This window comes from Artemia sp. Qi Xiang Cuo, chromosome 16, assembly GCF_049724085.1.
Source record: "Artemia sp. Qi Xiang Cuo chromosome 16, ASM4972408v1, whole genome shotgun sequence".
Lineage (NCBI taxonomy): Eukaryota > Metazoa > Arthropoda > Branchiopoda > Anostraca > Artemiidae > Artemia > Artemia sp. Qi Xiang Cuo.
The window spans coordinates 9,806,740-9,821,050 of record NC_142809.1 but is presented as its reverse complement, the minus strand read 5'-3'; the positions used below and the strand labels follow the sequence as shown (position 1 = coordinate 9,821,050).

Here is a 14,311-nt window from a genome sequence, read left to right as displayed (position 1 = left end):
GCATTTCGTAAAAAAAAGATACTGGGGAGGAGGTTGCCTAATAACCAAGGATTTGCCATTTCAAATTTTTTTTTTTGTCTGATGCCATTCTCTGGGTAGATTGTACCCTGAAGTTAACTGTACTTGATCGGTTCTAAACGTATTTCTTATAAACTACATACGGTTTCTGTGACTGTATTTGACTGTATTCTGTGACTATATAAATTTGGATTATATGGATTTCTTAATGAACTATGGTTGGGGTGTTTTACCCCCCCCTAATTTGATGCGTTTTTAAAAGATGTTTGTAATAGGTTTGCGATCCAACGGCTTTAGGGGCACAAGAAACTCAACAGATTATGTGGAAGAAGTGTCCTATCTTGCTTTAAGTTTAGCCTCCACAGTTTAGCCATAAATTTTTCAGCTGAGAGGCACTGTTCGACAAAACGAACTATACCACTAGAAAGCTCGTAAAGATGTAACGTTAGATAACGTTAGTTCCGTATCCAAGATTTTTTTCGGAGGGGGGTGCATTTTTTTTAGGGAGGGTGAGTTTACAAAAAAACTTAAAAAATGCGTCAAAATTTGTTTTTATGCATTTTTATAACGTTTTTACGAGGTGGACAAAAATTTTATGGGGAGGGGGGTTTCAAACTCCCTAGCCCCTCCCCTGAATACGGACTTAAATAGTGTTGGTTTTCCAATTTCGACTAGGGGTGTCTTTTTGCTATCAACCGGCGATATGTTGAGTGAAAAACAATCTAGTAAGGAATGTGTTATTAGTTTCGGATTGACCGACTGAATAATTTCGTTTTGATTAGTTGTTAGTTTTTGTCAAGGCGTAAGCACATAGAAATAGCAACTTTATATGCAAAATTCTGTGGGTGAAAAACTTGAATTTTCTTTTAGTGGGTTGATATTTCCCCCCAAAAAAAACCAATCAGGTTTCAAAAAGGTGGAATCTATTCAGAAATTGTGTTTCCTTTTATGTCTTTCTCTCACCATTAGTTGATCTGGTTTTAAAAATACGGGGCTATTTTGTTTTCCAAAAATAAAGAATAATGTGATTGGCTTGCAAAAATACGTCATCCTAAATATATAAGCTTAATCAAGATTATGGCTCTCCATAGGAAGTAGTTTGTGCGACACTTTTTTTCTTAATTTTTTATTTATTTGTGTTTATATTGTGGGTTTTTTTTTCTTCCTCCTTTTATGATTTCCGTCTCTTTTGATCGGGGTGGATTTTGGCTGAGCTTACAGTCATACCGCTAACCCTTCGTTCCAAACCAAATAGTCAGCAACACCAGGGAACTCCTGCCCTTACGGAAACAAGATCGCAAATCATGCGCGCTAACTACTCGGCTACTGCTAATAACCATTTCTATGGTGTTCACAAATATGCTCGTGGACGTAGGTTATAGAATAAAACAAGTGGCGCTTCCCTCCGCCTACTGTTGAAGCTTCTCATAATTACCGTGGGAAAAGCGAATGGGAAACTTCTAACAGTTACCCACCCCTTAATTCTTATTTCTACACGAGCTTACAATAATCCCACTCAAAATTACAAAAATCTACTTGATATTGATTTATTGATTGTGCGATATCATTCCAATTAAAATGAAATGGGAATATTGAGAACCTTGTAATACTGTTAATACGACAGCGAACTCGGCAAGAAAAATAATAGGAACTGTTTTTTTTTTCAAATAATAAGAAAATTTTCGAATTTTTTGGCCTTACACCTGGAAGCTTTTATCAATGGGAAAAAAGGCTTCCGAGTGCGACGCCGAAATTTTCTGACCTTAAAACCAGTCAGATAAAAAAAAAATCTGCAAAAAAACCTTCCATAAGACTGCCTTGAAAATTTTCTGAAAAAAGATACGATATTTTTATCAATAGGTTTTCACATGTTGGAAAGACAAATAAAAAAAAGGGGATTTGAGTCTTAATAATGGGATTTTTAAGATATTTTCTGATGCTCCGCCTACTGTTGAAGCTTCTCACAATTGCCGTGGGAGAAGCGAATGGGAAACCTCTAACAGTTGGATCATCGGCAGTTTTACATGTGAGGAAGGGGATTCAAAACTACAAGCGTCACTTACAGTTGAGCGTCTGACGATCTCATTAAAAAAATAGAAAATTTAAACGAGGATTGTCTATATAAAAGTTCGGATAGGAATAAATCCTTTTAATAGACAGTGGTAATAACATTCACAAAATATACTGGATATTTCGATCACATGTACAGTGACCGTTATCAGTAGAATTTATCCCTATTCAAACTTTTATTTATCGTTATGGAAAGGTAGTTTGGTCTCGAAACAAATTACCAATGGGTCGTCTAATGTCAAAATCTATTCTACAAAAATTAATTTAGTAGATTTTGATCTGGTAGGTCTCCTCTCTTTAATCTCATGTGTATTTCAAAGTATCTGAAAAGACATGTATGCTGTAGATTTGAGTCAAACAAAGTCGTCAAAGGTTAGATGGCGTGGACGATTTTTCTTTTTTTGCATTAGCGCCAGTTTCCACTCCTCTAAGTTTCTCCTACTCTTTGGCCCCGGGAGCAGTCCTCCCACACCACAGTCCCTACAACCACAGTCTAATTTATGAAGGATAGGAGTTTTTGTTTTTCGTTATTTCTGTGAATGGCGGTTCTGTTTCTATAGCCATGTTCCTGCAATATGAAGTAACATAGTTGTATAGTTGGAAACACCACATCAATGGCTAAAAAAGTTCCAAGACCAACGTCATAAAACAAGACTAGCAATATGCACATTGTGTACGACTCTCAGAGCATCTTACCAGGAGCCGGCGTTTCCCCCCGAAAAATACCCCCCCCCCCCGCGGAAAATACCTTCCCGGAAATCCCCCCCCCGGTAATTTCACCTATGGAAATATCCCCCACGTCCAAAATTGAGCAGCCAAAAGAAAGCACAAAATAGGTACCTGAAAAAGTTGATCATATGTCCTAAGGGGGGGGGGGGATAACAGAAGGACCAGATACGAAAAATAGTTTTAGGACAGGGACTGGTTGGTCTCCAATCACTTTCGACTTACAAAAAAGGACTAGAACTCTCAGAAAATGTCCGTATGTTTCCCAATAACAAACATTACCTGTAAGCAATGAACAAATTGCAAAACTTACAACCCTTTCCCTAAGTGCTGTGGGGGTCATGTCATCCCCAGAGGCATATTTATTAGACTTTTTAATTATGATGAATCAAATGGCTCTCTCAGAATTTATTCGGATATCTTTGGGGGAAAAAAGACAAGGGAAGGAGGCTATTTGCCCTCCATTCTGGTTGGTCACTTAGAAAGGGACTTAAACTTACAGGTTTTTTTCGAATGAGCCCTCTCCCGATCCTGTAGACCGTTTGTTTGATACGATCATCCCTGGGGCAAACCTATTGTAAGTTTTATTTAATTGAGATAAATATAGAATTAGTTCCAAGGGAAAGACGAAGGGCATTGGAGATATAAATTGATATATAATCCTGAGGGCGTATCTAGGACTATTGTTTGTGGGGGGGGGGTATTTCTGGAAAATTTCCGGCCTACGCTGTTATTATGAAGGTAAAGAGTAACATTAAACCCCAAAATGAACAGAATTTATTCCGTATAGGAGGGGGACTGCCTCTTTCTCATCCCCACCTCCGCCTCATGATCGTAGAAACGGCGGAGGATGCTCATTCGATCAGAAATTGAGTTCTAGTCCTTTTTTCATGAGTGGAAAGTTATTGGAGACTAACCAGCCCCTGTCCTAAAACTGTTTTGATATCTGATCGATATTTTCAGGTACCTATTTTGTACTTTCTTTGATTTTCGACAGCCTATTCTAGGACTATTGTTATGAAAACAGATAAACACTGAGTAGTTTGCGTTTTTTTTTTTTTTTTTTTTATGTCTAGGAGTAAACAGTAAATATTTTCAGAAGTTTCGGATGACTTTTTCTTTTTGTATGTTTGGAAATTTTTGGTTGTATTGGAAAAAAATATTGTATCTTCTCTTAAATTCTTTTAGTTACTTATTATCTAGCTTTTTGGAAGACTTAGGCGAAGCTTCGTCCGGATGTTTTGCTCCATCTTAATATCTAATTTGTATGTAAATTTGTTTTAGGTTTTACAATATCGAGAATTAATTTGTTACAAAGCTATGGATAATATAAAAATCCCAACTGGATTGAGAAGAGAGAATTGAGAGAAGAGAATTGAGAAGAGAAAATGTGTAAATCTAATTGAAGGAAAGGAAAAGGAACTGTATCTATAAAATAAACATAAGATAAATTAATAGCCGCTTAAACTTTGGCTAGCATTATAGGAAATATATTAATTTCATCCTAGTTTGCCAACAATGTAATTTTAAATATACTAAAAAAAATAAAAAATAAAACAAACTATGGAACAGTATAAAACGCTGAAGCTGCAAAAAGTCGTTATTGAATAGCTTAGAAACTTGTCAGGAATGTCAAATTTTTTATTTTAGATCAGCGCTTTCACTATTTCCGAATTTTTGGAATTCGCCTGATTTTTCCCAAAAATAAATTGGATTTTCCTTGATGTTCCGAAAATTAGAAATTTGTATTGTGGTGTTCATGGTTGTGTTAACAAGCGTTAATTTTCTAGGAGAGCCTCCGGAATGGAATTTTGAGTTTTAGCTCACTCCCCTACGCCAGATATGCTGTTTCGCTAATTTTAGTTGCTTTTCCCCAAAATTTTTCTAAAGCTGCAAATTTACTACTTTAATTTGTGAATTTGTTACAATTGTTAGTACTTTTTATTTTTCTCAGTGAATTGCCTAAAAAATGAAATCTAAATAAAGCATAGGGAAATTTTCCCCTGCCCTTTTCCCTGGTGCAACATTTGAATTAATCATTTTCTTTTCTTACAGCGTTCGTGAAAAGTGAACGCGCTCGCGGGATCCCCAACTTCAGCGTTAAATACGTTCGTGGTGCTGATCCCATCATTAAGTTATATGATGAAGAAGATCGTTTGCAAGAAACGTACGCTGTTGATAAATGGAACACGGATTCTGTTGATGAATTCTTAAACACTGTTCTTTTAATGGATGATAGTATTTCCAACGAACTCTAGATTTTTTTCCTATGGTAAATGATTACTACCCGGACGATACTTTGTTTAATATTAAATCAGAATCATTTAACAAGCCGAAGAAAAGTATAGAGAAATTTGCAAACCCCTCAAAATCATGGCCTCTAATATCCACTATAAATGATACAACCTTCCTCTCCAGCCTTTTAAAAAATTAATCCTATCGAAAAGTATCGATACTTTCGATACGCAAGTATTATTTTTTTTATATCTAAGCATGTTTCCAGTATATTTAAGCATTCTTACGTAAAAAGATTCTTAGTGTCCTCAATAAGTAACAACTCAATAAGTAAAAAAAAATTATGGAGGATTTGAACTCAGATTCGCCTTCAACTCGTTTCTGTATTTGTCCGGAGTGAGGTTTTGTCACTCACCAATGCCACCGTAGAACTATTTTTAGCCATAGTGCAAAGTGGCTGTACCCGTGTCCGAAATGTTGTTGTTTCCGAGATTTGATTATTTACCCTAGTTTATGAGTAGGTTGTTTGTATTGTGGCGTTTTTTTGTAGCGTTTGTATTGTGGCGTATTTTTTCAGGGAATGATAGTTTTGAATGGTCTTCTTTTTGCTATAACTAGGGAATTTTATTTTAAACGTCTTGTTTCATATATGAAAGTTTTGAAGGGCCAGGGAGCAGAAGTTATGAGGAAAGGAGTAAGGGATTTAGAAGGAGTATAGATGAGTGCTGCCGGGTTGGGTTAGATCTTGTTATTACGTTTCGTAAAAAAATGAATTTGGCTAATTAAATTTATAAAAACTGTCACGGTCTAGTGAAAATGTTAGGTGAAAATTAGCTAAGTTTAAAATAGAATTTGTAAAATAATCTCCATTGGGCTATTTTGGCCGTTTGGGCGAGTATGATTCTAGAAAATATGGCGGTAGTGCTGAGAATTAAAAACGACAGACCGGTCATGAGTCTGAAAATTACTTATGGATAAAGATATTTAAAACGACAGACGGGCCAGGAAATTACTTTTAAAAAAGATAAAGACAATAGGCTATTGCAGGGTCTTAGAGACCCGAATTCGCTTCATACGTCAAACAAATAAAACTTAATATCTACGGCAATAATTAAATTGAAAAAAAAATAGAAATTATGACATATGGTCAAGACGCATTAAATGATCAATAAGAAAATTAAGTACTGTCAATGTAAGCGCTCTTGGTGGCCCTGGATAAAATAATGTTTTGAGCCGTATAAATTTGTTTTTTTAATATACAGTTTTTCCAGGGCCGCACTTCAAGATCGGGTTAGCCACCCTAGATTAAATGTGGTATTTATCTATTCTGTTAGCTAAGGATTTAGGGCAAAGAGTTCCTGTGCGCGATCCTGTGTTAACATTTTTTTTTATCTTTCTGGCTCATTTCTGAAAAAATTATTAGATCATTTTTCGTATTTGGCACAATGATATATTGTCAAATAGGACCCTAAATTCATTTTCCCCACTTCAAGGACTATAAGCTTGCATCAATATTATCTACCCCCACCCCCGATATAGTGGCGTTTAACGCCCTGTGGTTGTGCACTATTCAGCTAGCAAAGGAACTACAGTTTATATAAATACAGGTTGGTTCAATGGCTAAATGAATTTCTGTCTTTAAAGCTCTTGTGGGCCAGGATAGGGATGAGGTATAAAGCCATGGAGAGCTTAAGTGTATTTAATGGCTGTTTTGTTTCTGCTACAGCCTTGTGCCAGGTATACATTATGATGTAATTTTGTAACTGATGGTGAATATTAAACTATTTTTTACCTGTGCTATAATATTTTATGACAGTTTGAAGAAAGATAAAGATCATTTGTGTCTTTTGTTTTTATTTAGGGTGACGCATCACCTTTTGGACGTTTTTGGTTTTAGCTCCAAAAAATTGAGAAAAATTACGTAAGTCATGCGCTATTTTCGGACTAAGGTGAGAATATTGAAAGTCATAGCAACGACAGTGGTTAAGTGTGGCTCTGAAACGTAAGCGCTTTGAAAGGTTTCGCAATGCTAACAGCAAACCGACGGGTGAAGATGGCACGTCTCGGAAGCTGCTAATAGACAGGTAAATAATAAGAGAATACCAACGTGAGTTTACGGCTTTTCTAGTATTCGTAATTAGGCGTAGGCCTTTAGACAAAAATTGAGCAATATTCCAGATTTAATCACCATAAAACGTGATTCAATCTGTTTTTGGTAAAAGTATTAATCAAGGCCAGACATTTTAAAACCATTGCCATCTGTCAGAGCTTTTATAATCCACCAGAGGTTTGTATTTAGTCCCCATAGGTTTTTATATTGAGATTGTTTGCTTTGGCTAGACATGGGCCGGTCTCCCCTATACCAATTTACATATTTAATTTTGCGCAACAGTAAACTTTGAATAGAATTCTTAAAACAAGAAGCTGTTATTTAACCGCAATGTGATTTTTGTCAAATCGCTTGTATGCTACAACATTGCTACCACAGAGCTCTGTATATACCGTGTGATAAAATTATGCCCTGTTTCGTGTGGTACCAGACTTAGTAAGCTATTATCCTGACTTGAGATGGCTTTGGGTCCCAAAATTAGCAAACAGATAGTCCGATTTTAGGAATAACTCATTCAGGAGTTTGTTCCCAGCTCCGTGAGCTACCTGCTCTCAGTTGGAATCATCATGTCATGATGATTTGTCAATAAATCTGATTTTATCTTGAATTCAAGAATTCTGCAACGGTCTGAAATACTAAAACCCTGAAATTCCGAAAACACTGAATATCATCGTGATTTATGAAAAGGGGAGGTATAAAGCCATGAAGTGTATTTAATGGCTATTTTGTTTCTGTTGCAGCCTTGTGCGAGGTATACATTGTAATGTAATTTTGTAACTGATGGTAAATATTAAACTTGATGATGGTGAATATTAAAAAGATAAGAAAAAAATGTCAACACAATTCATGAATTCTGCAACGGTCTAAAGTACTAAAAACCTTCTTACCGAAATTCCGAAAACCCTGAATATCTTCATGATTTATGAAAGGGGGAGAAATGAACTATGTGAGAAATTCTATATCATTGATGCAGCTTTTAGCTACAACCTAGTAAAGAGCAAACCACGTGTCATAATAAACAAAAGTTAAAAAAAATGCATTAAAAAACTGTCTATTGAAAAAAAATTGTCGTTTGAAGCCGATGAAGGAATGGTAACAATTTTTCAGTTCATCTTAATAGTAAAAGTCTGTTGCAAAACTAGTTTATGGGGATTTCAATAATTTATTGATTCGATGGGATCTTGTCTTAAAACTATAACATATAGAACAGTTAGATTCCCCGGAGAGCGTAGACCAGCTCAGTCATTTGGTTTTCGAGTGCTCAGAAGAGAGTATGCGTATTTTCCCTATAAGCAAGCAATTACATCTCATTATAGAGATTACATAGAGTCAATAGGTTTTATTAAAAGGTGCAACTGTTTATTTATAGGTTGGTAATTTTCGTTCCACGGCCGAGGGGGTCGGGTAGGGTCGCACTCACGTTGTTTCTGTTCTTAAGGACTGTTTCCGAAACCTCTGTCTAGCAAATTGTCAATTTGCTAGACGACAAATATCAAACACCAAGATAATGTATGTTCCTTTAATAGTTACGCTCAAAATCAACATTATATAAAACATAGTTAATAGTAAAGAAAAATTAACATCCGTTTCAAAATAGCATTAGTTAATAAGAAGTTAAAGCACATATACTGTATCACCGGGTATTACATAGGTTCCCAAAATTGACCTCATTAACCCTTGCTGGAAGTTTCAGACCGTCAAGGGGGCGTTTGGGCCTTTAATAAGCGTTAATAGATCTTAAAATAAACACGATGCCTTACTTATAGAAGTGATCATGCCTATGGGCCTGCTATGGGGTGGGGTATGTCGTTAGGATACCTGTAGTCTACTAGTGTGGGGGAGCACGAAAACGTTGGTATCTCCAGATACAGCAAATGCTCCAACAGAGGTTGTTATTAAACCCTGCTGGGCGTTTCAGAAACCCCCACAGGTGTTAAGGGCTCTTTAACAAGGTCAATAGATACAAAGATATTAGTTACCTCATAGACATAATTAGACGTACCCATGGGGTATAACATGTCATTAACTTAACTATAGTCAAGAGCCGGGGCGGGGGAGGGTACAAAAAGTATTGATATATAAAAACTGTGACTATAGTCTGCTAATGAAGGGGGAGGCATGAGAAACATTGATATTTCTAGATATAGCACAGTCTTCAAATAAAAAGGCAGTCATTAAGCCCCTACTGGGGCTTTTCGGACCCTCCCAAGTCGTGAAAAGGTCTTTATTAAGGCTTTTACTCATAGAAATAATGAGACTTAACCAAGGTAAGTCTTTTACTTTTTTCAAAGAAGTCAAGATTATAAGGAGAAAGAAAACAAAGGGACCAATTAGTTAGAGGGTTTGGGAGTCTATAGTGTATAAAAATAAGGCTTTGTACATTATTTAAAATACAACTGTGCGCAATAGACTTAAAAATACACCAATAAGCGGAAAAAAATATAAATTAATCACTAAAATCACTGGGTTGGTCAAATAAAATAAATAGACTAGCTGATGTAAATCAACTATCTGACGATTCGTTCTATCCAGTCCACAAATTTGGGTATATTTGTATACACACCAGGTAGAAGCTCTCTTGCGCAGCCTATGCCCCAGGATACCAATCCTATAAGGGTTGCTCTTCCTTCGACCCGTGTCGTAAGAGGACCTCCGGAATCTCCCTGCAAAGACAGGTTATTGTTTATTGCTTTTATGGGTATTAGTTCCCATTGCTGTCATTACGTGTTTTATTATTTATTGTATATGTTGTATATACAAATATTTGCTTTAAAAATATTTTCATTATTATTTACATTAAATTTTAGTTACTTATATTTAATTATTTTAATTATCTAATTAAATTATTTATTGTATATGTTGTTATACAATTATTTACATTAAAAATCTCATTATTATTATTTAAATTAAATTTGTTGTTTATTTTAAATTCTTTTAGTTATTAAATTAAAGTATTTACATTAAATAATATTATTATTATTTAAAAAGACATTGCAGGTTAAGATGATTGCACGTTTTACGAATGACAGGCTGCCAAATATCATTCTTTTCGGCATTCCAGGTCGGGTCAAACGAAAAGCAGGACGTTTTTCCACAAGGCGGGAGTTGGTTATATAAGAGGATTCGAAAGAAACATGACCTTCATTGGAGGCAGTAGTGCAAATTCGGGAAAATGTTTGGGGAAGGCGTGGTGTAATTTCGTTTTTTTATTACTTTTCAACGGAAATACCAAAAAAGGTATTGCTTGATATCTAGGGGGGATCTTGGGAGGATAGTACTGAGGTGGAGAAAGAGCCTTCGCAGCTCTGTTGGCATTAGGCGCTGCGGTGAAATGTCAGTAGTAGTGGCAATAGTGCTCATTTATAATGTTTTGCCAAACGGAAAGTAGGACGTTCTCCGACAAGAGAGGTTTAAAGGAGATAGGAACTTCAGCAGTGGTAGTGGCACCAACTCAGGAAAATGCTGGGATTGGAGGGCAGTTTTTTTTATTATTTTTCGAACGAAAATCCCAAAATTGGTATTTTCAATGAAAATACCAAAAAAGAAATTTTTCAATATTTAGGGGGGAAATAGACTGGGTTGGAGGAAGACCTTTGGCATCAGACAGCTTGGTGCTGCGGTGAAATGACTGTAGTAAAAACAGTATTTTCATTTGTTATATTTTGTTAATATCTCTATTTATCATTAAATTACTAGTCATTACTTTTATAAAAATGTGGTACTGTAGAATTTATGCACACAGAACGTAATTTAATATAGTCATCAACAAAATCTGTTGGATATCATCTTTTATTTGTTATCTTGACTAATTTATAAAAAGTAAAATAAGTGATGCATAATTTCCTGAAATTTCACAAGTAGATTCGTTTTTTTATTTTATCTTTAAAGTGAAAGCAGATGACCTTGCTCAGTGTTTTTAAGTTGATCGACCTATCGCACTGTTTACACTAAGCAATATTGGAAATATTGCTCAAATTACCTACAAGAGGAGACACCCCACACGGAATCTTTAAAGAACAGTTTTAAAAGACGATGCACCTAAATTACGAATGGTCTCCCGAGGGATGTTTCTCTGAAATCTTGTCAGCAGATTCCTTTAAAGGACCAAGAAAAGCAAAAATGAAATTCGATTGTTTGAATTTGTTAGGTCGTGAATGCATAACCATTGACATCTTGAGCCGTCTTAGCCAAGTGGTTAGCGCGCTAGACTTGAAATCATGAGGACAAGTGTTCGAGTCCTAGTGTCGCCGGTTATTTGGTTTGCAACGGGTGTCAATGGTGTGACTGCAAGCTCCGCCAGAGTCAACCCAGCTCTAAATGGGTACCTGGAGAAATCTGGGGGAAAACATAGCAACCCGGCCGAAGGTAGAGAATTAGGAGATTAATATCTGCGCTACGCAGACCATTGGTCAGCATGCGAAAAAGTTTATATCGTAATAAATTGGGATAAATCGGAAACTCATTCCTTAATAAAAAGAACTTCATATACAGTTTTTGGTTTTAGCAGGCGCCAGATTAAAATAAAAGAAACGTGGGTAAAAAATCAGCAAAAAATAAGCTAAAAGCATGTGGCACTAAACAACTTGAGAAGATGCAGCTTTCTTTTGCAGGTTTAGTTATCTGTAGGAATCAGCAGATTATCATTAGTGTTTGAATTTTTACGAACGAAAAGTTTTGCAAAATTAAACTAATTAGTTTTGCTTACTCGTTTTTACGGTTCAGCGCGCTATACCAACGAAATTGTGGTACCGCCCAAAAGTTCATAATTTTGAAACAACCAAAAGAAAAATCTTTGAAAATTCACATTTTCACGTATGAATAGACCCAGGAAGGGTCCATGGGTCAAAAAACATTATTTTTTTGACATCCTTAGAAAGGAACTTTAAAAAGAAGGTCACCACACAGGGTTGTCAGAACAGAGATTTATGCCTTTTCCCGTCACTGTAATATTCAAGAAATTTTAATAAAATGCCATATCCAAAAATTAAAGAGTAAAAAACCTCAAGGCTCATAGTAAAAAGAATAAAGAGGTAAAGGACTAGAAGACAAGTACGCAAGAGTAGAAAGCTCAAAGAGTAGAAAGAGCTCAACGCTTCACAGTAAAAAAAGTAAAGAGATAAAGGAATAGAAGAGATATGCGAAAGAGTAAAAAGAGCTCAACGCTTCACAGTAAAAAAAATAAAGACGTAAAGAAATGGAAGAGAAGTACGAAAGAGATAAAATTCTAAGAATAAAAAGAGTTCAACGCTTCACAGTAGAAAGAGTAAAGAGGTAAAGAAATAGAAGAGAAGAAAGACAGAGTAAAAGTCCAAAGCGCTTCACAGCAGAAAGAGTAAAGTGGTAAAGGAATAGAAGAGATGTACGAAATTGTAAAAACCTTAAACAGTAAAAAGAGCTCAACGCTTCACAGTAAAAAGAGTAAAGAGGTAAAGGAATAGAAGAAAAGTACGAAAGAGTAAAAAGCTGAAAGAGTAAAAAGAGCTCAACGCTTCACAGTAAAAAGAGTAAATAGGTAAACGAATAGAAAAGAAGTACAAAAGAGTAAAAAGATTCTCCGATTCTCTAGAGGGGCAATTACGGTAAGAGAAATTTGGCCTCTATCTATGGTTTACTTGAAATTTGAAGTTTGGAGTCTTCTTACACCCCCCCCCCCCCAAAAAAAAAAATAGAGACAGAGAGAGAAGATTTATATTCAGCAAACATACAAACAGTATAAACGCTTATTTTATTATAAGCCTCATGACTTTTGCATGCAGCTTAAAACAGCGTACAAGCCTCAAAATAATAAATTCTCAATTATAGAGCTTTCATGGGGTATAAGATATAAGATATTTATTTCGAGAAATTACTATCACAAGCCCTGAAGGGCCGAATTCGAATTTCGAAGTCCATAAAAAAACAAACAAGCAAGAAACTCATAACAAAAGCACAACAATTTAAAGATTGGCAACCAATGAAAAAAAAAAAAAAAATAATGTAAATAAAAAATCAAATATCGGAATGCTGTATGATTCCTTTGTCACTTATATTAAAAAACTTCAAAATGGCAACTAGTTAATAAGATAAAAACTAATAAAACTGAAAAAAAAAAAATATACACATTAACAAATGTTTAAAAAACAACATAAAAAGGGGATAGGGAACAAAAAAAAGGATATAGAGAAAACCGAGCTGTTTCTTTTATTATATAAGAGAAACGACAAAATTTATGCACAAATTAACCACTATTTATTAAATCAGTAAAAAAAGGGATAAAAGATTTCTTATACCGCAAATTCTTATACCGGTCTTTCAAAGCTGTCTCTCTCCCCCCTAGAAATAAAGCAAAATGGTAAAATAGTCCATTTTCTTGATAAGAAAATTTTGGGTTATTTTTGTCTGAAATACACAGTTTGTTTCTTTTTTCTTTTTCGACACGCATATCCACATACCTTTGCCTGCTTAGGAGTTATTTGGCCTTGAATTTATTTCTGGTTTTAGCTCAGTTGTTACTCACGACAAGCCGCGTCTTGTCACGCGTCAAATGTCACGTGCCAATGGGAAAAAATGGCAGTCATGAATATCCAAAGAAAATGAAGTTGGCTTATAAGACCATCTAGTGAAAATTATCACGAATGTTGACTTAAAAAGTCATTTATTTGAAAACTGGCTACGCTTAGACTGTCATGGTAAGTTTCAGTTGGGTCTCAGTAAACCTTATGCCCGTGCCACATCATAGTAATATCTGTAGATAAATAAAGGCGAACCGCATGAATGGCGAAACAATTTCATTGATTTTAGTATGATACTTATATTTATAAGGCAGAATATTGTAAATGAAAAAATTTGGTTAAAAAAATGTGCAACAACAGTAATTTGTGTTCAACTGTTATCTACTAATACTCAGTCTTCTTAAATTTTGTCAGGTTCCTCTCCCAGATAGAAAAACCGCTGTTCCAAGTTTCCATCTTTTCTAGTTTCAAAAAGTATGCCTTAAACTTTGACTCTGATTGGTCAGTCAAAAAATTTATGCTTGTAAGTTGAACAATGTTCAACTCGAGAAATTACGAACGGCGAACGTAACTGGCGCTGTAGTCGTGCGTAATTTTGATTTTATCAATGAGTGTGACTATAATGTGGCACAGGCGTTAACGTTTAGGCCCAGCTAACGTT

The 14,311-nt window shown here is 35.4% G+C and overlaps 2 protein-coding genes across 4 annotated transcripts in view; one reads left to right on the top strand and one right to left on the bottom strand.

Annotated features, from left to right (window-relative positions):
- LOC148942549 (selenoprotein F) overlaps positions 1 to 6,846 on the top strand; it is a 51,358-nt gene extending 44,512 nt beyond the window's left edge. The window contains exon 4 of the mRNA XM_089102249.1: positions 4,870 to 6,846. The gene's annotated coding sequence lies outside the window, so the exon portion shown is untranslated. The remainder of the gene's footprint in view (positions 1 to 4,869) is intronic.
- A 1,845-nt stretch (positions 6,847 to 8,691) lies between these two features.
- The window catches only part of LOC148942547 (trypsin-1-like), a 413,175-nt gene continuing 407,555 nt past the window's right edge, over positions 8,692 to 14,311 (bottom strand). For all 3 annotated transcript variants that reach the window (XM_089102746.1, XM_089102744.1, XM_089102745.1), the window contains one exon: positions 8,692 to 9,822. In XM_089102746.1, the coding sequence (XP_088958872.1) occupies positions 9,667 to 9,822 (156 nt within the window). In that variant the 3' untranslated portion in view covers positions 8,692 to 9,666. The remainder of the gene's footprint in view (positions 9,823 to 14,311) is intronic.